The 26,129-nt window shown below is 47.1% G+C and overlaps 1 protein-coding gene across 1 annotated transcript; it reads left to right on the top strand.

Annotated features, from left to right (window-relative positions):
• Positions 1–19: 19 nt before the first annotated feature.
• On the top strand, positions 20–25,079 carry SNAP47 (synaptosome associated protein 47). The gene is made up of 6 exons (XM_014058549.2): positions 20–141; positions 7,772–7,864; positions 8,676–9,216; positions 9,781–10,271; positions 19,867–20,030; positions 24,581–25,079. Exons 3-6 carry the CDS (start codon positions 8,720–8,722, stop codon positions 24,725–24,727), a joined length of 1,299 nt encoding a protein of 432 aa, XP_013914024.2. The 5' UTR covers positions 20–141; positions 7,772–7,864; positions 8,676–8,719; the 3' UTR covers positions 24,728–25,079.
• Positions 25,080–26,129: the final 1,050 nt, after the last annotated feature.

The following is a 26,129-nucleotide window of genomic DNA, read 5'->3' as shown; positions in this document are numbered from 1 at the left end:
GCCCAATCAAAGGGAGCGCCGGGTTTGCGGGAGGGAGGAGAAGGAGGCGGAGGCTGAGAGGAAAAAAAAAGAAAGCAGGGGAGACTCGAGCAATGGCGGATTGACCGCGGCTCTTTCACCGCCGCCTTTCGCGAGCGACCGGTGAGGAGCCTCGGTGGGCACGGCGGCCGTTCCTGGGGACGTGGGGGCGGGTCGGCGTTGCCCCGCGGAAGCCCCCTCCCCAATATCTCGCCGTGGGGACCTCGACAGGCTGGCGCAAGGGCTGCCGGGAGTTGTAGTCTGAGGGCCGGGGAAGGCGAGGGAGGGAGGGGAGAGGGCCAGGCCTTCGCCCCCTTCTTTGTGGGGGAAGGCGGGGGGGGTCCGAACTGGGGGTCCTTGGTGGTTGCGGGGGCAGTGAGGTTCCCCAGCTGCCCCCTCCCCCTCCTGCCCCTCCCTATTTGAAGGGGAAGCGCCCCCCACCCCCGTTGCAGGAACAGCTGATCCAGATGAAGTGGATCCCCTGCAACGCCTGTCTGTCTGTGTGGGACCATGGCAACCACCAGGGACCTTTTCTCCCCAACTAGAGCTGGCTTTTGTGTGTGTGTGCATAAATGCATAATTCTGTTCTTATTTATTTATTGACTCATCCTGTCATGTCCATGCAGTGTGTATTGAAGGTGGTGAACCTTTAAGAGCTGCATGCCACGAAATTTCCTTTTAGTGCATGTTGATTAGTCTACATTTGAAGTGACGATGAAGTTATTATTTTATTCTATATTCTCTATTCTTTTCTGAATTCTATTCTATAGTCTTCCAATTCTATTCTGAATTCCATTCTATTCTATTCTGTTTTCTACTCTATTCTATATTCTTCTATTCTATTCTATTCTTCATTCTTTTTATTCCATTGTATTCTATTCCTATTCCATTTTTCATTCCACTTATTCTATTCTATTCTATTCTATATTCCATTCTGAATTCTATTCTGTATTCTATTCTATTCCTATTCTATTCTATTCTATTCTTCATTCCATCTATTCTGTTCTATTCTTCATTCCATTTATTCTATTCTATAGTCTTCCAATTCTATTCTGAATTCCATTCTATTCTATTCTGTTTTTTACTCTATTCTATATTCTTCTATTCTATTCTATTCTATTCTATTCTTCATTCTTTTTATTCCATTGTATTCTATTCCTATTCCATTTTTCATTCCACTTATTCTATTCTATTCTATATTCTCTATTCCATTCTGAATTCTATTCTGTATTCTATTCTATTCCTATTCTATTCTATTCTATTCTTCATTCCTTCTATTCTATTCTTCATTCCATTTATTCTATTCTATAGTCTTCCAATTCTATTCTGAATTCCATTCTATTCTATTCTGTTCTATTCCATTCTATATTCTATTCTATATTCTTCTATTCTATTCTATTCTTCATTCTTTTTATTCCATTGTATTCTATTCCTATTCCATTTTTCATTCCATTATTCTATTCTATTCTGTTCTATTCTATTCTATATTCTCTATTCCATTCTGAATTCTATTCTGTATTCTATTCTATTCCTATTCTATTCTTCATTCCATCTATTCTATTCTATTCTTCATTCCATCTATTCTATTTTATATTCTTCCAATTCTATTCTGAATTCCATTATATTTATTCTGTTTTCTACTCTATTCTATATTCTTCTATTCTCTTCTGAATTCTCTTCTGTATTCTATTCCTATTCTATTCTTCGCTCCATTTATTCCATTCTATTCCTATTCCATCCTTCATTCCACTTATTCTATTCTGTTCTATTCTATATTCTCTATTCTGAATTCTATTCTGTATTCCATTCTATATTCTATTCTATATTCTCTATTCTATTCTGAATTCTATTCTATTCTGTTTTTTATTCTATTCTGTTTTCTATTCTATCCTGTTTTCTATTCTATTCTATATTCTTCTATTCTAATTCTATTCTATATTCTATTCTATTCATTCCATTTACTCTTTTCTATATCCTATCCTATTCCTATTCTATTCTTTATTATTCTATTCAGATCATGAAGCCATCATCAAAAAAATATGGATACAGGTAGTTCTTGACTTACAACAGTTCATTTAGTGACTATTCGAAGTTACAACACCACTGAAATAAAGTGACAGGACCGTTTTTCACCCTTACAACCATCACAGCATCCCCATGGTCATGCAATCAAGATTCTGTCATTTGGCAACTGGTTCGTATTTATGACGACTGCAGAATCCCGGGGTGGGGGTGGGGGGTGTCACACGATCCTCTTTTTGCGATCTTGCTACCAAGATGTGACCAACTTCCTTTTACAACTTTTTAAATGCAGCAATTTTTTTAGGAAATGTGTCGGTTGTAAAGTGAATGCAGCTATCATTAAGCAGATGCCATTGTCATTAAATGAACCCACTGTCTGCAATGGGCAATTATTTCATACAAAGTCAAATGGGGAAGCCAGGTTCTCTTCACTGCGTTATTAATAACTTTAATAACTGCAGGGATTCACTTTAACAACTGTGGCAAGAAAGGTCGTAAAACGGAGCAAAACTCACTTAATAAATTTCTCACTTCCCCAGTGACTTTTCGTATTAAAAAGTTTGCAAAAAGGAGATGTAAAAAAGGAGATCACGTGACCCTGGGACACTGCAACCATCAGAAATATGAGCCAGTTGTCAAGCGTCCGAATTTGGATCAGGTGACCATGGGGATGCTGCAGTGGTCATAAGTGCCCCATTTTTTCGGTGCTGTTGTAACTTTGAACAGTCAACTAAGTGAATGGCTGTACCTCGAGGATTAATTCCCCACAGTGCGAAAAAGTAAATACTCTTGCCCAGTGGGTTCAAAATACGAAATGGATGGTTTGATTAGACATCCTGCAAAAAATAATTTGTAGCTATTAGTGTAAAGCTATTAGTGTAGTTGTGATCAGGTTCTGCGTTTTCAATGCAATTAACACCTCCATAGAGATTTTACTCTTATATCTTATCTGTTTTATCAACCTGGTATGCTGCCCATCTTGCAGAATACAGAATAACAAGAGTTGGGACCTCGGAGGTCTTCTAGTCTAACCCCCCCTGCTCAAGCAGGAGACCTTATATCAATCTGGACATTTTGGATGCTGCCAAAGGCGACCCCCCCCCCCGGTGACTTAACGAGCATTTGAATAAATTGCAATGTAAAACATTTAAAACAATAAAAATATTTTAATGGGAAAACAATCATTTAAAATAAAACTTTAATAAGATAGAGAGATAGGGAGCAAAATGCATAGAGAGAGGAGGTGGGGGTGTTCTCTGTCCCATTGGCCACTATTTACTATGTGGCTGGTCCTTTCTCTGCCTCTACAACCATCCGTTTAATGACTGAAGTTACCCCAGCTCTTAAGAAAGGGACATAGCAATAGCACCTCAGACTTATATACCATTTCACAGTGCTTTACAGCCCCCTCTAAGCAATTTACAGAGTCGGCCTCTTGCCCCCCAAAATCTGGCTCCTCGTTTTACCCACCTCAGAAGGCTGAGTCAACCTGGAGCCTGGTGAGATTCGAACTGCCAAACTGCAGGCAGCTGGCAGTCAGCAGAAGTAGAGCCGAGGTGGCGCAGTGGTTAAATGCAGCACTGCAGGCTACTTCAGCTGACTGCAGTTCTGCAGTTCGGCTGTTCAAATCTCACCGGCTCAAGGTTGACTCAGCCTTCCATCCTCCCGAGGTGGGTAAAATGAGGACCCGGATTGTTGTTGGGGGCGATATGCTGACTCTGTAAACCGCTTAGAGAGGGCTGAAAGCCCTATGAAGCGGTATATAAGTCTAACTGCTATTGCTAAGTAGCCCTGCAGTACTGCACGCTAACCACTGCGCCACCTTGCCTCATGACCAGTTTTCACACTTAGGACTATTGCAACATCCCCAGGGTCAGGTCATCTAAATTCGGACGCCTGGCAGTTGACTCATATTTACGACGGTCGCAACGTCCCGGGGTCATGTGATCCCCTTTTGCGAGCCTCCGATAACCGGAGTCAGTGGGGGAAGCCGCTAATTTAACAACTGCAGAGCGATTCCCTTAACAACTGCGGCAAAGAGAGGTTGTAAAACGGGGCAAGGCTCACTTAGCTTTCTCACTTAGCGACGGAAACGTCGAGGACTGTCTAAGGATGCTTTTGAGGATTGACAGGAATCTCCCCGAACCTTCCTGGTTAACAATTGAAAGGTTTTCCCCTTTAACGATCTTGTTTCGTCTGTGTATCGCAATTTGACTTCCTCTGCCGGTACAGCTTGTGCTTCGGTTGCATTTCCTGGCTGCCTCGCCATGAATAATTTAAAATTATGTGTTTTTAAAAACAGCCACCGCCACCGCCACCAAGTGCTCCGCTTCGGAGCAAACAAGGAAACACTACGATATTTTAATATTTTATTTCACGGGCCGTTCCTGGAAGGCTTCCGGAAGAAAGGACTCATAAAGTGTGTTTGTTGGTCCGATGTGTGATTTATTGATTCCCTGCTGGAAAGGTTGCGTCATCTTTGCAGCGGAGAAAACAGCTTTTATAATTCCATCAAGACCAGGGTTGTCGTCCCAGGGGGAAAATCCTGGGCTAGAATTGCAGAGATAAAATTCAAGTCCTGCCTTAGCCATGATAGCTAAAGTGACTTTTGCCCAATCAATCTTTCTCAGCCCAACCTACCTCGCAGGGCTGTTGTTTTGGGGGGAAATCGGACGAGGAAGCTGTGTCGGATGCGTTCGCTGCCTTGAATTATTTAGGTTTAGGTTTATTAGATTTATATGACGCCCTTCTCCCAAGGACTCAGGGCGGCGTACAACATTAAAAGAAACACATAATACAAAAGTTTAAAAAAAAATTAAATAGAATATCCCAAATTAAAATTGACAATGACTTTTTAAAAAAAAAAAAAATTCGAATTAAAATTAACAGTGATCAATAATTTATTTTGTTTTGTTCAGGCCAGGCTGGCTTGCTGGGAAAGCCAACTTGAATTATTTGTGAGAATAATGGAGGCGGGAGGCATCTTAAATTAAATTTAGAAGAAGAAAAAAAATAACCAGGTAGTCCTGGACTTAGAACAGTGACCATTTACAGTTACAAGGGTGACTTCTGGCTTTTTCCACACTTAACGACCTTTGCAGCCATTCTCAAGGTCTCGGGATCAAAATTCAGACGCTTGGCAACTGATTCGTATTTATGACGCTCGTGGTGTCCTGGGGGAGTCATCTGGGATCCCCTTTTGCAGCCTTCTGACAAGCAGAGTCAGTGGGGAAGCCCAGATTCACTTAACAACGGTGTGATGAGCTTAACTACTGCAGTGATTCCCCTGTGACAAGAAAGGTGGTGAAGGGGGCTGAAACGTCTCACTTAGCAACACAGATTTTGGGCTCAGCTGTGGTCATAACCCAAGGACTACTGTACCGATGTAATACCTGGCTTCCTGATGTGATGTTGACTGTGGTCAGCATGTGATACCTGAGCAATAATAATTTCCTCCATTTCGTCATGTGAGAAAATGACTAGCCAGGTGATAAATGGGGTGACTTGGACAATGAATCACAAGAGCAAAACAACATAGGTATATATAATATCAAGCATCCTCCTTTGATGTTCATTTTCTCCTGCTGTGGAGAGTCAAATGCCTGCTTTGGATTATCATTTTCCCACTGCCAAATATCTATTTCGTAAGTTTTAGATGTGTAGTGAATTTTATGTAGTGTGATAGATTTCTCTCCCCCCCTTTTTTGCCTGTGTGTTCGTTTGTTTGTTTAATTTTTATTTTAAACACAAACACATCACAAAAACAAACACAAGACTTAAAACAAACCTAGGAACAAGAAGTTCCATCGTATATCATACAGCAGTTCCGAATCGGTTTCTTTACAGTTAGTGTTTTTCCTTCTATACATTTCTATCTTGCATTCATGGTCTCCTTATTCGTTATCCATTTTTTATGTACAATTCTATAGTTATTTATACTTAGCTATTTATAACCAAATATTGTTTTACCTCTATTGTGCTTTATATTCTTACTGTCATTTATTCTCTTACATACAATTATAGGTATACATTCACATGGTTATTCTTTTTCTTTGCCATTCTTATACTTTTGTTATTCCATTTAAAAGGTTATAATATACAGTTTGGGTTGCTTTGTTTACCATCCCTAGCACCTGTTGTAACACCACCTTATTTTCCCTTGCTTTTTTCCCTCCCTTCTCTACTTCCTTCCTTCCTCTTCTCCTTCCCCTTCTTTCTTCCCTTACCTCTCCCCTACTCCTACCCTCTCTCTTCCCCTTCCTGCCCTCTCTCCTTCTCTTTCTCTCCCTTCCACCCATCTCTCCTTACCTCTTTCTTCTTCCCTTGCCTCTCCTCCACTCTTCCTCTTCCCTTCCTACTATCTCTCCTTCTCTTTCTCTCCCTTCCACCACCCCCCTCTCCATTCCCTTCCTTCTTCCCTCCTTTCTCTACTTCCTTCCTCCTCTCCTTCTCCTTGTGTGTTTGTTTTTTGATCTGTACAATTTTGTGCAATTTTTGTTGGGATTCCAAGAAAGCCTCGAAACCGATAAGAATTTTTAAGCTATCGAAAACACCCAACAGTCCAGGTAAATGGGGGAAAATGCTGTGTTTAATTAAGACAAGATATTTAGTCGGTTGGGTAGAGGAGAATAAAGACAGCCAACAAACAGAAAAACCCAAACGCCTTTAATTGCTTTTATTCCGATAGCTAATCATGTCCAGAATGCTTAAATGTTATTCCAACATCTGTTATTGCTGATGGTTTGGTTTGGTTTATTGGATTTATATGCCGCCCTTCTCCCAAGGACTCAGGGCGGCGTACAACATTAAAAAAAACACATATTGCAAAAGTTAAAAAAAAAATTAAATAGAATATCCCAAACAAACCCAATTAGGATTAACAATAACATTAAAAAAAAAAATCGATTAAAATTAACAATGATCAACCATTTATTTTATTTTGTTCAGCCCAGACCGGCTTGCTGGAAAAGCCCAACTTTTTAGGACCGGAGGTCGGGGAATTATACGAAGCTCCGGGGGCAGCTCATTCCAGAGGGGAGGCGCTCCCACAGAGAAGGCAGGCCCACAAAAGAGGGCTTTTGCGGTTTCACTTAGCGACTGCTTCACTTAATGACCAGGTTGCCTGTGCCGTTTAGGGTGGCTAAAGGAGGGCTGCCCGTAGAGTCTCTTCTACGCGATCAGCTGATTTGCAGTCGTCAAGAAACAAATATGCACGTGTGAATCCATCTCTTTTTGCATACGTTGATGTATCCGAAGTTATAGTTGGTCCTCCACTAATGATCATGGTTGAGGCCAGATTTTCTGTCACTAAGCGATGCGTTCATTAAGTGAGTCGCTATGTGACTGGACTTGATTTTATGACTATTTTACTGGACTTGATTTTATGACTATTTTACTGGACTTGATTTTATGACTATTTTAATGACTATTTACTTTATTAAGCGAACCGACTTCTTGGTCAGAAACTGGCTGGCTGGGGAATTCTGGGAGTTGAAGTCCGCACAATGAGCGAGGCTGAAGAACCTGTGTTTGCTTTCGTTGCTTTTAAGTTGACAGGGTGCATCTTTAGCGCGTGGCAATAACAAAATAGAACTGGTCTATTTTAAAAGAATTTGCATGTCCTTGTATTTATTTATTTTTCTTGTAAGGGTGGCAGTTGAGAAAAGGGAATATTTGATTGTGCCTGGGATTTAGTTCCATGGGACTAATAGAATTTGTCTTTGCTTGCCAGAAGCTGCTGAGGAACGTTGCAAATCGCCCAACCCCAGGATGCTTTGTCAAGTTTGACCCCCGTGACTGTGTGGATGCTGCAGCGGTCATAAGTGTGAGAACTGGACATAATCCACTTTTTTTTATATTAAAACAAAATTGAACGGCCATTAAACAAATGGTTGTAAGTTGAGGACTACATGTTGAGGACTAGTAAACCCAACAGTTAATTCAGAAGAACGCAGCTTCAGATTTTTCAAAGCTCAAGATTTGGGGTTCAGAAGTTCACATTTCAAGGTTTTAAAGCAGTAACGTCCGTTCCTTGGACCTGTGGCCTTCAATTCCCAGAATCCCCTAGCCGGCCCACGCATGAGGATTCTGGGAATTGAAGTTCACAGGGAATTGAAAGTTGCCAAGAATGGACAGCCCTGAGTAAGATTCTCACTAGACCATCTTCAATGTTTTGAACACAAGTATTTGTCATAAGAGGGATGCGGTGGCTCAGGGGCTAAGACGCTGAGCTTGTCGATCAGAAAGGTCAGCAGTTCAGCGGTTCGAATTCCTAGCCCCCATAATGGAGTGAGCTCCCGTGACTTTTTCCAGCTTCTGCCAACCTAGCAGTTCGAAAGCACGTAAAAAAAATGCAGGTAGAAAAATAGGAACCACCTTTGGTGGGAAAGGAACAGCGTTCCGTGCGCCTTCGGTGTTGAGTCATGCCGGCCACATGACCACGGAGACGTCTTCGGACAGCGCTGGCTCTTCGGCTTTGAAACGGTGATGCGCACCGCCCCCTAGAGTCAGGAACGACTAGCACTTATGTGCAAGAGGAACCTTTACCTGTATTTGTCATAAGGCTTGTGAAAGGTGAATGAACCGTGTGTTAATTACTAATCGTTGATTGCATAATGTACTTTTATTTTTGGAAGGTGTCAATTGTTTCTTTGAGGAAGCGGAACCCAGAAATAAGATCATGGAGGACAACATCCACATCCATGCTTGGTCTTGCTCCTATTATCTCAACTCGGGGAAGCAGTGGGTTCCCGGAAAACTGCTGCTGACGCCGGTTTCGGTCAAGTTTAAGGCGGACAAATCCGGAGAGATCCTGGCCAGCTTTCCCCTTTCCTCCATCAGCGAGATCAAGAAGGAATCGTCCGCCTTAATCTTCAGTTCCCTCACCCTTTTAGAGAGCAACACCAAGCATTGGTTCAGCTCCCTTCAGCCCAACCGAAACGTCATCTTCAACGTGCTGGAGCATTTTTGGAGAGAACAACTCCTGTCGCCCGGCGGTGCCAGGCCACAGATGGCCTGCGTCCAGACGTCCAAGGGCAAAGAATTGACCGGCTTACTGACGGGATCGGAGAAGCGCCTGGAAGATACCGCCAAGGTCCTGGAGCACCAGGGCGAACAGTTCGATAACATCATAAAAGGCCTGGACAAGATCGAGTCAGAGATGGATGTGGCAGACAGGTACGGCGACACCCCGCGGGTTCCGATCGCGATGGGCGCGGGATCGGGTCGTCCCCAGGGTGGTGGGTCATGGAGTTGGCAGGGGCCTAGGAGAACACCCGGAGGTCTTCTCCGCGAGAAATGTTGGCCTCAACTGTAGGCGAGGGTAAAGGACGATCTGTACAGGAGGTCCTCAGCTTATGACCCACAATTGAGCCCAAACTTTCCGTTGCTAAGTGAGACATCTTTCAAGTTGGTTTTTTGCCCCATTTTTACAACTTTTCTTTGTCTCAATTGTTTAAGCAAATCCCTGAGAGGGCTGAAATAAGTTAGCATGGTTGTTAAGTGAATCTGCGTCCCCCCCTGGACTTTGCTTATCAGAAGGTCGCAAAAGGGATCGCATGATTCCCGCGACACTGCGACCGTCGTAAATACAATTGCCCGTGTCTGAATTTTGATCACGTGGCCGTAGGGGCACTGCAACGTCCCTATTGCTTTTTTTGGTGCCATTGTAAGTTCGAAGACAAAAAGAATGGTCGTAAGCCGAGGACTGCCTGTATTTCTGACCTCCCCTTCCCCTTCCAGGTTGTTGTCCGAACTCGAGTCTCCATCTTGGTGGCCTTTCGGTGGGAAGCTCCCCAGGGCCGTGTCCGAAGCGGGGAAGGCGAAGGAGAACCCCACGGCTTCCCCCTCCAAAAACAAAGATGGCGTCATCATGCATATCCCAGTTATCATCACCGAACGGACCGATGCTCACGTCAAGCCGGGCAGCCTCACCCTCTTAGTCTCCGGACTGAGGATCTGCGACGCCAATTCCCAGCTGCTGCACTGGTTCGACAAGAGGGAGGTGGACGACGTGAGGGTCCAGAGCCCTTACGAAATCTGCGTCCGCCAGAGGTTTATCGGCAAACCAGATATCTGCTACCGGCTGCTGTCGGCAAAGATGCCTGAAGCCATCCCGTTCCTGGAGGTGCAGTTCAACAAGAAGATCCAGTTCTCGGAGGACGCTTTGGCGCTGGCACGGGCTAAGAGGGCGTCTTCTCCGGAGGAGGCGGGGCCCTCCATTTGGCAAGCAGGTAAGAGGGGAGGGGAGGAAGGACACACCCCCCCCCCCCCGGGGTAGTTCGAAATTTCAGAAATAATAGCGGAAGGAAGAAGCAGGTGTGAGCCATCCGTGTGCTGCAGCAGCCAAAAAGGCCAATGCGATGCTATGCAGAGGTGGTATTTAGCCACTTCCAGCGAACAGGTAGTGGAGGTCGCGTCTGGACCTGCCACCCGCCCCGGCTCTATGCGGTCCTTTTGAGGCTGAGGTGCACTTGCGGGGCGTAGTAGCAGAAATAAGTGAAAGCCGCTGATCCTACATGGAGATACTGATAGCAATAGCAATAGCAGTTAGACTTATATACCGCTTCATGGGGCTTTCAGCCCTCTCTAAGCGGTTTACAGAGCCAGCATATTGCCCCCCAACAACAATCTGGGTCCTCATTTCACCCACCTCGGAAGGATGGAAGGCTGAGTCAACCTTGAGCCGGTGAGATTAGAACCGCTGAACTGCAGATAACAGTCAGCTGAAGTGGCCTGCAGTACTGCACCCTAACCACTGCGCCACCTCGGCTCTATAGCCTCCATCCAGATCACGAGAAGTATTAAGTAGGCCTGGATTTACATCCATTTGTTTAGTGTCTGTTCAAGGTTACAATGGCTCTGAAAAAAGGGACTTAAGACCGTTTTTCACACTGAGCTTTGCTGTCAGGTTTCCGAAAGATGCCCTAATTGATTCATGAACCTTGAGCCAAGTTTCAAATGAGAAACAATAGCAATAGCAATAGCAGTTAGACTTATATACTGCTTCATAGGGCTTTCAGCCCTCTCTAAGCGGTTTACAGAGTCAGCATATCGCCCCCACAGTCTGGGTCCTCATTTCACCCACCTCAGAAGGATGGAAGGCTGAGTCAACCCTGAGCCGGTGAGATTTGAACAGCCGAACTGCAGAACTGCAGTCAGCTGAAGTAGCCTGCAGTGCTGCATTTAACCACTGCGCCACCTCAGTCATTTATTAGGAGCACCGTTTCAGCAATACCCCATTGCAGTCAGATCCAAGCCTCATTTGAATTATGGCTGCGCTTTATCCCTGTTTCCTCCCTCCCTTCAGTCTGTGTCATGAATCACATTCACCAATGAGGTGCACACCTCCCAAGCCTGCTGTAGTAATCTGAGATCCAACTCCAGCCGGAAGATATGCGTGGAATGCGCTTCCCCCCTCCCCTTTCCTCACCGTGGCAACCTTATGAGTTGACGGTTGCAACATCCCAGCAGTCACAGGATCAAAATCCAGATGCTTGGCCACTGACTCATAGTTATGACAATCGTAGCATTCTTGGGCACTTGATCCCCATTTGCGACCTTCTGGCAAGCGAAGCCAAGGGGGAAGCCAGATTCACTTAACAGTTGTGCGAATGACTTAACAACTGCAGGGATTCACTCTGTCAGGAAAGGTCGTAAAATGGGGCAAGGCTCACTTAACGACTGTTTCAACTGGCAACAGAAATTTGGGTCTCAATTCTATTCGTATTCAGAGGACTACCCGTACAGTTGAACGTGAAATATAACTCGCTTAACTCATAAAAAAACTCACTTAATGACTGTCTCACTTAGCAATGGAAATTTAGGGCTCATATAAGTGGTTATACATGTCAACTTATAGACTGGTGGATCAGGCGTGGTCATTGATCGCCACCTAGTGGCCATTCTGAGTTGAGCCGAGGTGGCGCAGTGGTTAAATGCAGCACTGCAGGCTACTTCAGCTGACTGCAGTTCGGCTGTTCAAATCTCACCGGCTCAGGGTTGACTCAGCCTTCCATCCTTCCGAGGTGGGTAAAATGAGAACCCGGATTGTTGTTGGGGGCAATATGCTGACTCTGTAAACCGCTTAGAGAGGGCTGAAAGCCCCATGAAGCGTTATATAAGTCTAACTGCTATTGCTATTGCTATTGTATTAAAAAAAAACCGACAAGGCTAAATTTTGGAGAAACGCAACCACCAGCCTCCAGCCTAGCCCTTCTTGCTAGATTGCCGTCGCTAACTTAACCACCACAGCAAGTCACTTAGCAACTGTGGCAGGAAAGGTGGCAAAATGGGGCGAGCCTCACTTAACAATTGTCCCACTTAGCAACAGAAATATTGCCAAGGGGGAGGAAGAGAAAGAGAAAGTGAGAGAAAGAGAGAGAGAGGGAGGAAGAGAGAGAGAGGGAGGAAAAAAATATCAAGGGCTTACTGCTGTATATTGCTCTTGGAATATTTGCATCCAGTTGTGGACAGCACAATACAGAGACTCTAGAAAGAGTGCAGAGAAGAGCAACAAAGAGGATTAGGGGGCTGGAGGCTAAAACATACGAAGGACGGTTGCAGGAACTGGGTAGGTCTAGTGAAGAGAAGGACCAGAGGAGACAGGATAGCAGTGATCCAATATTTGAGGGGCTGCCACAGAGAAGAGGGGGTCAAGCTATTCTCCAAAGCACCCATAGGCCAGACAAGGAATAATGGGTGGAAACTAATCAAGGAGAGAAATTAAGAAATTTCCTGACAGTGAGGACAATCAACCAGTGGAACAGAAGTTGCCTCCAGAAGTTGTGAATGCCCCAACACTAGAAGTCTTTAAGAAGATGTTGGAGAGCCATTTGTCTGAAATGGTATAGGGTTTCCTACCTAGGCAGGGGGTTGGACTAGAAGACCTCTCTGTATTCAAATATCTTTAGGCCAAAGTTGTAAGAGCATCACACAGCTGAAAGAAGCGTGACGGGGGTTATCTTCCCTAGGATGCCTTGTTTATTCTTTCGACAAAAATCTTTGGATATTGATTTACCTTGTGGTTGTCCCTGGTGGGAGTGGGGGTGGGGGGTCAGTGGTGGGCATCTGTATTTGGAGCAGCTAAAACCTTACTTCTCTCCTGCTACGAGACAATTGCTGAAACAAAAGGAAAAGCTGCTGTTAGCCCTTAACACAACGGCCTTAATTGAGCCTGCCCATTTACGGTTATAAACCACGGCAGTCGTAAAGCAGGTCACCACGTGGCCAGGATTGTTTTAATGACATTCTTTTCGGTGGTTGTTAAGCGAACGGGGTGGTGATGGTTGTTTGCTATGGGGGTGCAGTTGGCCCAAATTTCGGGCCATAAATTGCAATTTTTAAAAATTAATTTCAGTCCTTCCTTTCTTATCTTGCCTTCCAACATATTTTCCAAATTCTATAAAAATGTAGGGTGGGGGGGAAAGCAATTTCTGGTCTGCCATGCTTAAAAAAAACGAAAGAGGTTTCAAGCCTTTAAAACAAGCCGGCCATTAACCAAAAACTGCGTTTCTGCTGCACCCTCTGATTAAATTGAATTAAATTAAAGATTAGGACGCACTTTGGTTTGGTTGAGTTCCTGAAATTCGGTGCCCGGAATAGCTATAGTTCATTTTTAAATGAAGGACTCATGGGCACCAGGTGGTAAAATGCTAATTTAGCTCCTGAAAGGCCGGAACAACTGGTCGGTTTCGTTCATCCTGGTTAAATTCACGATTTGACCATGGCAGTTATTAGGAATAATTTCCTTGGCGAGTCTTTTCCAGCTGCTCCTTGCGGTGCATAAAATGGTTTGCATTCACAACCGATAGGACTCCCAATAGGTGTCCTTTCTTTCTGCCTTTTAAGTCACAAACATCAGTAACATCAATCTATCAAGAATGTTTAGATCAGTGTTTCTCAACCTTGGCAACTTGAAGATGACCGGACTTCAACTCCCAGAATTCCCCAGCCAGCGAATGCTGGCTGGGGAATTCTGGGAGTTGAAGTCCGGACATCTTCAAGTTGCCAAGGTTGAGAAACACTGGGTTAGATGTTGGCTTGTTGGCCACTAGGTGGCGACAAAGCACTGCACCTGATCATTCAGTGGACAGGTACCCGTAGTCCTTGACTTACGACCACAGATGAGCCCAAAAACCTCTGTTGCTAGGTGACATGGTTGTTAAGTGAGTTTTTGCAACATTTTATGACCTTTTTTGTCAAGCAAATCACTGCAGTTGTTAAGTTAGTCGCACTCTTGTTAAGCGGATCTGGCTTCTCCGTCGACTTTGCTTGTGGGAGGGTGGCAAAAGGGGACCACGTGACCCCCCCCCCCCCCAGGTCACTGCGACCGTCATAAATAGGAGTCGGTTTCCAAAATCCATCTGGATTTTGATCACATGACCCACGGGGATGAAGCAACGGTCATGAAGTGTGAAAAACGGTCATAGGTTCATTCCTTTCAATGCTGTTGTAGTCTTGAATGGTCACTTAACAGATGGTTGTAAGTTGAGGACTACTGTATGTGTATGTATGTATGTATACATGCATGCATGCATGTAGATGGGTGGATAGAGAGATACAGAGAGAGTTAGAGAGGTAATTATATATGCATGTGGATGGATAGATGATAGATAGATAGATAGATAGATAGATAGATAGATAGATAGATAGATAGATAGATAGATAGATAGAGGTGATAGAGAGAGGGTGGGAGGAAGAGAGACAAAGAAAGAGAGAGGGGGAGAGGAAGAGAAAGAGGGAGGAAGAGAAAGAGAGAGGGAGGAAGAGAGGGAGAAAAAAGAAAAAGAGAGAGGGAGGAAGAGAGAAAGGGGGAGAAAGAGAAAGTGAGAGAAAGAGAGAGAGAAAGAGGAAGAGACAGAGAGGGAAAAAAGAGGGAAGAAAGAGAAAGTGAGGGGGGAGGAAGAGAGAGTGAGAGAATGAGAGGGGAGGAAGAGAGAGAAAGGAAGAGAGTGAGAGAAAGAGGGGGAAGGAAGAGAGAGAGAGAAAGAGAGGGGGGAGGAAGAGAGAAAGAGGGGAGAGAAAGCGAAAAAGGAAGAGAGTGGGAGAAAGAAGGAGGAAGAGAAAGTGAGAGAAAGAGAGAGGGAGGAAGAGAGAAAGAGGGAGGAAGAGAAAGTGAGAGAGAGGGAGGAAGAGAGAAAGAGGGAAGGAGGAAGAGAGTGAGAGAAAGAGAGAGAGGGAGGAAGAGAGAGAGAGAGAAAGGGCTAGAGAAAGATAAATGATAGATAGATACCGGTAGATAGTGTGCACACACAGACACACAGACACAGACACACACACAGACACACACACACACACAAACATTTTATATGTGTGTGTGTGTAGGTAGACAGACGGATAGGCAAGCTATCCAGTCAGTATCTCCTCAGCTTTTTCAGTAGTAATATATCTTGTTTTTCTAAAAAGGTGAGGATGGGGGGGGGGGTTTCAAGCTGGCAAATTTGATTTAATTCCCCCCCCCCCCATTTCTGGGCCACTCTCACCCCCCCCCCCCAAGCCAGCTCCAGTAGAGGCTTTTCAACGGGACCTTGCAGGGAGAAAGACACCACAGGTGTAAATTCTTCCTGCTTAGCCGTGGGGGGGGAGCCTCAGATTTAATTCGAGGCCAGAATTTGGAATCAGACCAAGGGCTGCTGCTGACTTGTGAACATCGCTCCAAAAAAAGAGACACCCCCCCCCCCTCTCCCACAATATCAGCTGGGAAACACCGTCATTAAACCTCTTGAAAGAAGGAGGAGGCTTAAACCAGGTTCTATCTTGGCCAGACTCCCTGCTGGTTGAAGAGTCTGGTTTGTCTTCTACTAGAGGGGTTCCCAAACTTGGCCCCTTTAAGACACGTGGACTTCAACTCCCAGAATTCTCCAGGCAGCAAACTTGGCCCCTTTAAGACATATGGACTTCAACTCCCAGAATTCTCCAGGCAGCAAACTTGGCCCCTTTAAGACATGTGGACTTCAACTCCCAGAATTCTCCAGGCAGCAAACTTGGCCCCTTTAAGACTTGTGGACTTCAACTCCCAGAATTCTCCAGCCAGCAAACTTGGCCCCTTTAAGACACGTGGACTTCAACTCCCAGAATTCTCCAGGCAGCAAACTTGGCCCCTTTAAGACACGTGGACTTCAACTCCCAGAATTCTCCAGGCAGCAAACTTGGCCCCTTTAAGACTTGGGGACTTCAACTCCCAGAATTCTCCAGGCAGCAAACTTGGCCCCTTTAAGACACGTGGACTTCAACTCCCAGAATTCTCCAGGCAGCAAACTTGGCCCCTTTAAGACTTGGGGACTTCAACTCCCAGAATTCTCCAGCCAGCATAACATAGCTGGCTGGAGAATTCTGGGAGTTGAAGTCCACAAGTCTTAAAGGGGTCAGGTTTGGGCCCCCCTCTTTTAATTAACTACCTTTCCCCCAAGAACTTTAAGGTGGCTTAAAGGAAGACCCATCCCCATCCCGGCATAGAGAAACCGATTGACCCGATTTTATGGCGGGTTTTCCCCACTGGTTGTTAAGTGAATCCCCATGTTCATTCACTGAATCTGCAGTAATGAAATTGGCTACGGGGTATGTATGTGTCTTTGCCAAACTCCAGAAATACATTATCTTTCGAGAGACGCCCGTCATGACTTTGAATGCTCGCTAAGCGACCGGTCGTAAGTATTGAAGGTAGTCCTCGACTTACGACCACAATCGAGCCCCGAATTTCCATTCCTAAGCAAAAACAATTGCTAAGTGAGTTTCTGCCCCGTTTCGCAACCTTTCCTGCCACAGTCATTAAGTGAATCTCTGCGGTTATTAAGTTAGGGGCACAGTTGTTAAATGAATCTGGTTTCCCCATTGATGTTGCCCGTCATACGGTTGCAAAAGGGGATCGCGTGACCCCGGGACACTATGACCGTCATAAATATGAACCAATCCCCAACCGCCTGAATTTTGATGACGTGACCATCGGGATATTGCGACTGTCATAAGTGTGAAAATTGGTCATTAAGTCACTTTTTCCAATCTTGTCACTAAGCAAACTGTTGTAAGTCAAGGACTGCCTGTTCAGGACTTCCTCGACTTTATGGCCACAATCAAATCCAAAGTTTTCATTGCGAAGCAAGACAGTTTTTCAGGGACTGTCTTGTTCCATTTTACAACCTTTCTCGCCACATTTGTTAAGCGGGTTGCTGCGGTTGCTAAGCCAATGACGCGGTCGTTAAGCAAACCTGGCTTCCCCATTGACTTCGCTCGCCCGAAAGTCGCAGAAGGGGATCACGTTAGCCCGGGATGTTGCAACCGCCGTAAGTACATGCCAGTTGCCAAGACTCTGAATTTTGATTACGCGACTACGGGGAAATGACACGGTCGTAAGTCCCTTTTTGTTGTTGGGGGGGGGGTTTGTAACTTCGGACACTCCCTAAACCGACAGTCGCGAGTCTACCTGGCAAGGCGGTGGCGGCGGCACCTGCACCGCTTGGCTGGCGGTATTGTGAACGCCGTTCAATTTAGACCGCCATCAATGTCTCCCTGGTAGCCAACGGCTGGCCCCGAGAACCGAGTTAACTCCAGGGACAGGGGGGGGGGCAGGGATTAAGAGCCTGTGGTAATTAACTCCTGGGCGGGTGGTGGGGGGGGAGGAAGAGGAGGATTTGAAGGGAGGGGGAGTGTTGTATTTTTAGCCGCAGCTTTTGTGTCTGCCTTTTCCATGAAGTAACACAATCCCGAGCTGACACCCAGCCAGTCTTTCTGGCACGGGGCCTCCAAAATCTGAGCCAGCCTCGGCTCTTCGGACTGGTTTCTGGCCCAGAGCCCGGCAGCTGTCGCGGTGTAGAGGGGGGGTGGCGGGAGGAGGGGGGTGTCGAGCTTCTTCGGGGCAGGGACAGCTTCCTCTAAAGTGGGCTCTTTCCAACCCCCCTCGCCCCCCTCCCCGCCTCAGCCCGGCATATCCTGTTCCAGCAGAGACCCCGGCCACGGGGGGGGGGGTGGTGGTTGTGGGGGGGGACGACGACTGGCGGAGTGTCTCGGCCAAGAGAGCTCCACACGGCAAAGTCCCTTGACTTACGACTGCTCATTTAGCGACCCTTTCAACTCAACAGCAGCAGCACAGGTCGTCCTCGGGTTACGACAGTTCTTTTAGCGACGATTCGACCGGGGTGCCGCCCAAGATATGAAGAGGTTTACTAAATCTTGATTTAATTACTGTGTATCTTATTTTATTTATTGGCCGAAGAGGGAATCACACACACAAAATAATAAGAACGCATACAATTTAAGCACAGTTTACTGTTTAGGGATTGAAGTTACGACGGCAGTATAAAAAGTGACTTATGACCGTTCCTCACACTTACGACCGTTGCAGCATCCCCATGGTCACATGATCGATATTCAGATGCTAGGTAACCACTTCATATTTATGACGGTTGCAGAGTCCTTTGGGGGTGTCTCACGTGATCCTCTTTTGTAGCCTGACCAGGAAAGTCAACGGGGAAGCCAGATTCGCTTAACGTCTGCGTGACTAACTGCAGAGATTCACTTAATGACTGTGGCAAGAAAGGTCATAAGATGGGGCGAAGCACAAATTTAGCTACTGCCTTGCTCAGTGAAGGAAATCTGGTCGTAACTCGAGGAGTACCTGTAATGTAAAAACTGCATTGATTCCCTTAACTGTGGCAGGAAATCTCGTAAAATGGGGCCAAACTCACTTAACGACCATCTTGACTTAGTGATGGAAATTGTGGGCGTAAGTGGGGAACCCTTGTTGCGTTGGAGCATGGCGGTTGTCACTGTGTGGCTGTGTGTCCATCGTCAGGTTGAGGAATTAAGATCTCTGCTGATGCGTGTTACAACTTTTGTTACCTGAGACGAACCGTTGTCCTCGATTTACGACCGTATTGGGAACCTTCCCATCTCATGAAGGTCATGCCTCATGAAGGTCATGCCTCGGGCCATTTGACTCATGAAGGTCATGCCTCGGGCCATTTGTGTGAAGGACCTGATTTTATGCTTTGTTTTTGCAGCAGTCATTAAGCGAATGTTCCAGTCATTAAGCGAACCAACTGTTTTGCCCCAAACTGGAAAGAAATGCCTGTTTTCAGCAAGAAAAAAAAAAATCTGATTGTGGGATGCAAAAGAAATGGGGCCCTGTGACCTATGGGGGCAGTGACAGTTGGAGCGGTCTGTCATAATTTCTAATGGTCATTAAGTGACCGGTCATAAGTTGAGGATTATCTGTAAAGCCAGCCTTTCTCTGCCGTGGCTGCTTTCAGATGTGTAGACTTCAACTCCCAGAATTCCTCAACGCACAACCATTCGTTTAGTGACTGTTCGAAGTTATGACGGCACTGAAAAAGGGTCACTTAGCAACAGTCCTCACGCTTACGACCATCACATCACACACACCCCCAGGGTCACATGGTCAAAATTTAGCTGCTTTGTAACCGGCAGGTGTATGTAACAAGCCAGAATCCGATTAACAATCGTGTTTTCAATTAACAACTGCAGTGATCCGCTTAACAACAGTGGCCAAAAGAGGTCATATCCGGTGTGATTCACTGAACAATTTCAGTGACTCACTTAACAGCGGCAAGAGAGATGAGTTCAGATCATTTACTTAATGGTCCACTTAACAACCATAGCAAAAGCAGTCATTAAATCGGGCACAGCCCTCTTGGCCACCCCCTTGTTCCACCAGAGACATTCTGGTCCCAGTTGCGGTCATAAAGTGAGGACTACCTGTGCAAACTCCCCTGCCAGCAGATGAGGCCAGGGATGGGGCAATAGATCAGCTCTGCCGTTTTGTGGGCCTTTCTGATATCCCCCCCCCTCTCCCCCTCACCTCTCTTCTTGCAGCCACTGGGTTTGTGGGAAGCCTAGTTCAGGCCGGAGCAACAGCCTCCTCCTCCTCCTCCTCCTCCTCCTCTCGAGGGAGCGGAGACCACCCGGAGCAGCACCAGGCTCAGCTGCAGAAGGAGAAGCAGGTTGTCTCCCAGAGTGAAACGCAGGAAATCCGCCAGGTAGGATTTACGGCTGAGATTGATTAGATAGAAGTCCTTTTCCATTCAGCAGTTTCTTTCTTTCTTTCTTTCTTTCTTTCTTTCTTTCTTTCTTTCTTTCTTTCTTTCTTTCTTTCTTTCTTTCTTTCTTTCTTTCTTTCTTTCTTTCTTTCTTTCTTTCTTTCTTCCATCCATCCATCAGCTATATTTATCAGGTGCATCATCTATTTGTCTGTCTGTCTACCCAACCCACTCAGACCTTTCCTTCCCCTTCCTTCCTTCCTTCCTTCCTTCCTTCCTTCCTTCCTTCCTTCCTTCCTTCCTTCCTTTCTTTCTTTTTCTTTCTTTCTTTCTTTCTTTTTTCTTTTCTTCTTTCTTTCCTTCCATCCATCCTTTCTTCCGTACTTTTTCTTTGTTTCCTCATTTCTTCCTTTTTCTTCCTTTCTTCTTTTTCTCCTTTCCTTCTTTCTTTCTCTCCTTCTTTCCATCCATCCTTCCTTTCGTCCTTTTTCTTTGTTTCCTCATTTCTTCCTTTCTTTTTCTTCCTTTCTTCTTCTCCTTTCTTTCCTTCTTTCTTTCCCTCCTTTCTTCCATCCATCCTTCCTTCCGTCCTTTTTCTTTGTTTCCTCATTTCTTCCTTTCTTTTTCTTCCTTTCTTCTCCTTTCTTTCCTTCTTTCTTTCCCTCCTTTCTTCCATCCATCCTTCCTTCCGTCCTTTTTCTTTGTTTCCTCATTTCTTTCTTCTTTTCTTTCCTTCCTTTCTTCTTCTTCTTCTTCTTCTTCTTCTTCTTCTTCTTCTTCTTCTTCTTCTTCTTCTTCTTCCTTGCTTTTCTTCTTCTTCTTCTTCTTTCCGTCTTTTTCTTTCTTCCTCTCCTTCCTTCCTTCCTTCCTTCCTTCTTCTTTTTCTTCCCTCCCTCCCCTTCCTCCCCTGTGTCGAGGGGAGCTCTCTGGGAGCAGGAGGTTGGGATTGGCAAAGGAGCAAAGGAGGGGAAGGAAGGAGGCAGGGGAGGAGGAGCTCATGGCGGTCAAAGGGACTCAGGTGTAGGCATAGAAGGGAGAAATGGGCTACGGACAGAAGAGAACCTTCGTAGCTCAGGGTGGATCTCTGGGATCCTAGATGCTCTCCCTCGGCTTCCTGGTTTCCTTGCAGGCGTTTCGTGACCCAACTGGGTAACGGCATCAGGGCTAGGAGGGAGCGGGGTTTCGTGGGGAGGAGGAAGTGGAGATGGAGGTCTCTGAGCTTAGCTGTTTCCCTTGAGGACGTTTCATGGTCCAACTAGGCATTACAGCAATTGCTAGAAGAGTTGAGTAGCCCTTTCTCCAATCCCTGCCCTCCTTCTCCCTTCTAGCACTGATGATGTTACCTAGTTGGGTCACGAAACGCCTGCAAGAGAATCGCCAAGCTCAGAGAGTACCAGAAAGTCCTTCCTCCCCCTCCCTCTCCCCTTCTCTCTCTCCCCTCCCATTCTTCCTTCCCCTCCCTCCTCCCTCCTCCTCCCCCTTCCTCCTCTCCACAACACTCCCTTCAAGCACAGATTGATGTTACCCGGTTGGGTCACGAGACGTCTGCAAGGGAACCACCAGGCTCAGAGAGCAGCAAGGAACACCCCCTCCCCCCCAAAAAAACAGCTCAACTACATCCAACCCCAAGAGAAAGAGGGGTGGGCCGAGGGATTTCCCTGGGGCTGGGTGGGCCAGGATTCTAACCGCAGAATAATTGTGCATCTCATACGCGCTCAGGAGCTACTGGAGAAGGATCCGTGTCGGTCGGAAAACGTTGGCAACGGGGGGGGGAGGGAAGGCGCTTCCTCCCCCTTCCTCCCCACGCCTCTTGGGGTGGGGGTACAGCCCCGGAGGCCTTGCAGCGGCTTCTACCAAGGGCCCCTTCAAGACTTTCTCGGGAGATCTGGAAGGAATTCCTCCTTCGCGGGATCTGGGCTCCATCCAGAGCTCCCTAATCTGCCTGGGGTGGGTGGGGGGGGGCATGTGGGGAGAAGATGCGGGTCAATCAGCTCGTTTTCACGGATGGTTCCTCCCCCCCTCCCCCGTCTTAGCGACTCCCGGAGGCTGACATCATGTCAGCGAAGATGGGAGGAGGCAGGATAATATTAGTTTAAATCCTGTGGTTTGGAGAAAGCGGGGAGATTTGGCAGCCGAGCCCTGCGGGGGGCGGACGGGGGGGGGGGGCTCCAGCCCCTCCTCCTCCTCTGCTTTGGGTCCCATCCGCAGGATTGGCAGGCGGTGGGCAAACCTCAAGATTTTAGGGTGGTTTCCCCACTCCTCCTCCCCACCCCTCCCGCGGCCTCCTTCTCCTCCTCCTCCTCCTCCTCCTCTCAATCCTCCACTGATGGGTCAGTTGTTTCTGTCCAGACTTGTGAAGGGCAGCTGCTGTGAGGGAGGCTGTACTGGGCCAGTCGGTCTGGAACTGGGTGGTCTGGGGCTGGCAGGTGGAAAGCAAAGAAGGGCAGACTCTGCATTCCTCCCTCCCTCTCCCCTTCCCCCATCCATCCACCTCCCTCTCCCTCTCTCTCTCTTTCTCTGTCTCTCTCTCTCTTTCTCTCTCTCACGCACACACAGAATCCTCCTTTTCCTCCTCCTCTTCCTCCATGTTTAACTCTCCATCTCCTTCTCCCCTTCATTCTCCACCTCCTTTTATCTGTACCTCCATCTTCTTTCCTTCCTTCTCCTCCTCTTTCCTGCCTGTCTCCTTCTCTTACTCTTTCTCCATGTCTTATCTCCTCCTCCTCCTCCTCCTCCTCCCGTCTCTTCATTCTACTCCTTTTCTCTGTACTTCATTCCTTCTCATTTTCCCTCTTTCTTATCTATTTCCTCCTCCTCTTTCTCCATGTCTGTGGTCTCCCCTTGCCTCCTTCCCCTCCTTCCCCCCCTCCCTCTACCTCCCTTCCTTCTCCTTTCTTGTTTCATGTTCCTCCTCTTTCTCCATGTCTGCTTTCTCATTCTCCTCATTCTCCCTTCCCTTCTTTTCTTTGGAAGGGAATATTTATGCTCAGGGTTGAAATGGAGGGGGTGGTGTTTCTTGGTGCTTTCTGAGTTTGGCTACTAGCCTCCCCCCCCTCCTCCTTGTCTCTGAGAAACCCCTCCCCCAACCTTCTAACACTGATGATGTTACCTAGTTGGGTCATCAAAAGTCTGCAACCAAAGAACCAAGTTCAGAGAGTACCAATGACCCACCATTCTTCCTCCTCCTCCTCCTCCTCCTCCTCCTCCTCCTCCTCCTCCTCCTCCTCCTCCTCCTCCTCCTCCTCCTCCTCCTCCTCCTCCTCCCCTCTAGCCCTGATGATGTTCCCTAGTTGGGTCCTGAAACGTTTGCAAGAAAAACCACCAAACTCAGAGAGCACCGAGGGCCCCACAATTGTCTCCTCCTCCTCCTCCTCCTCCTCCTCCTCCTCCTCCTCCTCCTCCTCCTCCTCCTCCTCCTCCTCCTCCTCCTCCTCCTCCTCCTCTCCCCTCTAGCCCTGATGATGTTCCCTAGTTTGGTAATAGAACATCTGCAAGAAAACAACCAAACTCAGAGGGCACCAAAGACCCCACAGTCCTTTTCCTCACCCCCCCCCTCCTCCTTTTCCTCTTCTTCTTCTCCTCCCTACAACTCCCACTCCCTTCCAGCACTGATGATGTTCCCTAGTTGGGTCATCAAAAGTCTGCAACCAAAGAACCAAGTTCAGAGAGTACCAATGACCCACCATTCTTCCTCCTCCTCCTCCTCCTCCTCCTCCTCCTCCTCCTCCTCCTCCTCCTCCTCCTCCTCCTCCTCCTCCTCCTCCTCCTCCTCCCCTCTAGCCCTGATGATGTTCCCTAGTTGGGTCCTGAAACGTTTGCAAGAAAAACCACCAAACTCAGAGAGCACCGAGGGCCCCACAATTGTCGTCTCCTCCTCATCCTCCTCCTCCTCCTCCTCCTCCTCCTCCTCTCCCCTCTAGCCCTGATGATGTTACCTAGTTTGGTAATAGAACATCTGCTAGAAAACAACCAAGTTCAGAGAGCACCAAGGACCCCTCAGTCCTTTTCCTCCTCCTCCTCCTCCTCCTCCTCCTTCTCCTCTTCTTCTCCTCCCTACAACTCCCACTCCCTTCCAGCACTGATGATGTTCCCTAGTTGGGTCCTGAAACGTCTGCAAGAAAACCACCAAGTTCAGAGAGCACCAAGGACCCCACAGTCTTTTTCCTCCTCCTCCTCCTCCTCCTCTTCCTCTTCCTCTCCTCCTCCTCCCATTTCGCCCTCAGCCTCTCCCTTCCTTCCTGTCAGGGAGCTTGGCATAAACTCAGACTCCCAGCTACCCTTCCAAGCATCTCCCAAACTCGCTGGGGCTGAGGTGAAATTGAGGAAGCCGATTTCTCTCCCTTCCTCTTCCTTACGCTCCCGAGTCTGCTGACATGGCTGCCTCGACTCAGTGACCAAACCTCCAGCCCTGATACTGGTCGTGAGTTGAGGGCTGCCCGTGCCACACAAGACCCTTCCGGGCAGCATCCCCGACCGCCAGCCAGGCCGAAGGGGCTGGGCTTCCCTCCTTGGGCCTCCAGTTGCAACAACCACCTCTCTTCCCTTGCCAGATCCTTCGGAGGCTGAAGTGCCTGGCCTTGGAGAGCGAAACGGAGCTGGAGCGGCAGGACGAAAGCCTCGATGCCATCACCTCCTCCGTGGACCGGGCCACCATGAGTATCGACCGGCAGAACCGCAGAATCCGGAAACTCACCTAGGAAACACCCAGAGCAGAGAGGTTCCCCGTTCGTCCCGTGGGCTGACCGCCTGGAAGCGACCTTTAGGCGTCGAATTGATTGACAAATCAAAAAAAAAAAAAAAACCCCACAAAAGAGGAAGTTCTTCCTGATTGGGGGTGTCGTTAAATGAAGGGGAGTTTAGTTTAAATTGCAAAGGAGCCCCCCAAGTTTCTTTACTCAACTCACGAAGGACCTTTTTCGAGTTGCGAAAAGGAAGACGGCAAAGCTGCGAACCGAAACAGCCTCGATTCGGTTGTTCGGCGGCTGATCTGAGAACCACCACGTCATCAGGTCCTTTACCCCCCCCTAATCCCCCCCCGCCTTTCATCGAGACTCTCTGCACCCCGAAATTTACCCACGTAGTAGTAGAGGGAATCTCAGAACAAGTGTGTGGAATCGGGACAACACGATTTGCAAAATCTTCGTTGAAATCAGCTGTGGCACCGACTTGACGGTCGTCTTCGTCACTTCCATGGTGTTGTAAAGGGGGGGGGGTCTTTGGGTCTTCAGGAAGCCTTCGTATCTTCCCCTCCAGGGGTTTTGGGTGCTCCATTTCTGGAGGCTTTCAAAAAATAGACCGGACAACAGTTTAACCAGGAGGGTATAAGATCTCATCCTTTGAGCCGGAGGTTGGACTAGAAGACCTCCCAGGTCCCTTCCGGTCCTAGGATTCTATGTTTCGTGTTCTTTTCTTTTTTAAAAATGTCTGCATTGGTCTTCACCCTGCCTTTTTCGGGAAGCTGTCGTGCCGAAGTGAATATACAGGCAAGCAGCCATTTTAGAAAGACAATAAGCAAGCCGGTGAATTTCGGAGCTGGGTTGAATGCAGCTTCCGTCTGTTCATCCGTCTGGGACTTCTTCAAGATCGTGGTTTGTTTAAGCCTGTTATGTAGGCTTGCTTGGCCCCCTAAACCTGGAGGAGAACCTTTTAGCAATCTGAATGGGTGACCATGGCTGGGTTTGCCTGCATCCCACTTACCTATCGGCGTGAATATTTTGTTTAAAACAAAAAAACTAAGCCAGTGACGAAACTGCCTGTTAATAGACCTGACTTCCTAGGAATCTGGGGGGGGGAAAAAAGGGGGGTCTTATTCCTCCTATTTTTAATCCCCCAAAACAAGGGGAAAATGGGGACTCTAGCCATTTAGGTTGCTCTGTGCACTTTAACTGTTGAATATTACACAAAAGGGAATGACTGTTAATGCAAGCATCGATGTCTACCCAGTCGAATGCCTCTTTTTTTGCAGGCTTCGTCATCCTTGGGGAGAAAAAGATGAATAGAAATATTGTACATAGCCATCCTGGAAGGCGACGTTAACACAGAACGGAAAAAGAAATTTGGGAATGGGAGATGTTCGGTGGGTATTTTAACACCGGGGGG

Source organism: Thamnophis sirtalis, unplaced genomic scaffold (genome assembly GCF_051295495.1).
Source record: "Thamnophis sirtalis isolate CommonGarterSnake01/CBP01778 unplaced genomic scaffold, rThaSir2_p1.2 scaffold_4, whole genome shotgun sequence".
NCBI classification, from domain to species: Eukaryota; Metazoa; Chordata; class Lepidosauria; order Squamata; family Natricidae; genus Thamnophis; species Thamnophis sirtalis.
Note: the sequence above shows the minus strand (reverse complement) of the source record. Positions and strands in the feature narration are given on the sequence as shown.

Excerpts from the sequence above, each read along its gene's own strand:
- SNAP47 (XM_014058549.2), top strand. The coding sequence starts at position 8,720 with ATGGAGGACAACATCCACATCCATGCTTGGTCTTGCTCCTATTATCTC. Across the intron at positions 10,272-19,866 it reads GCCCTCCATTTGGCAAGCAG|CCACTGGGTTTGTGGGAAGC; the intron begins GTAAGAGGGGAG and ends CTCTTCTTGCAG. Across the intron at positions 20,031-24,580 it reads AAACGCAGGAAATCCGCCAG|ATCCTTCGGAGGCTGAAGTG; the intron begins GTAGGATTTACG and ends TTCCCTTGCCAG.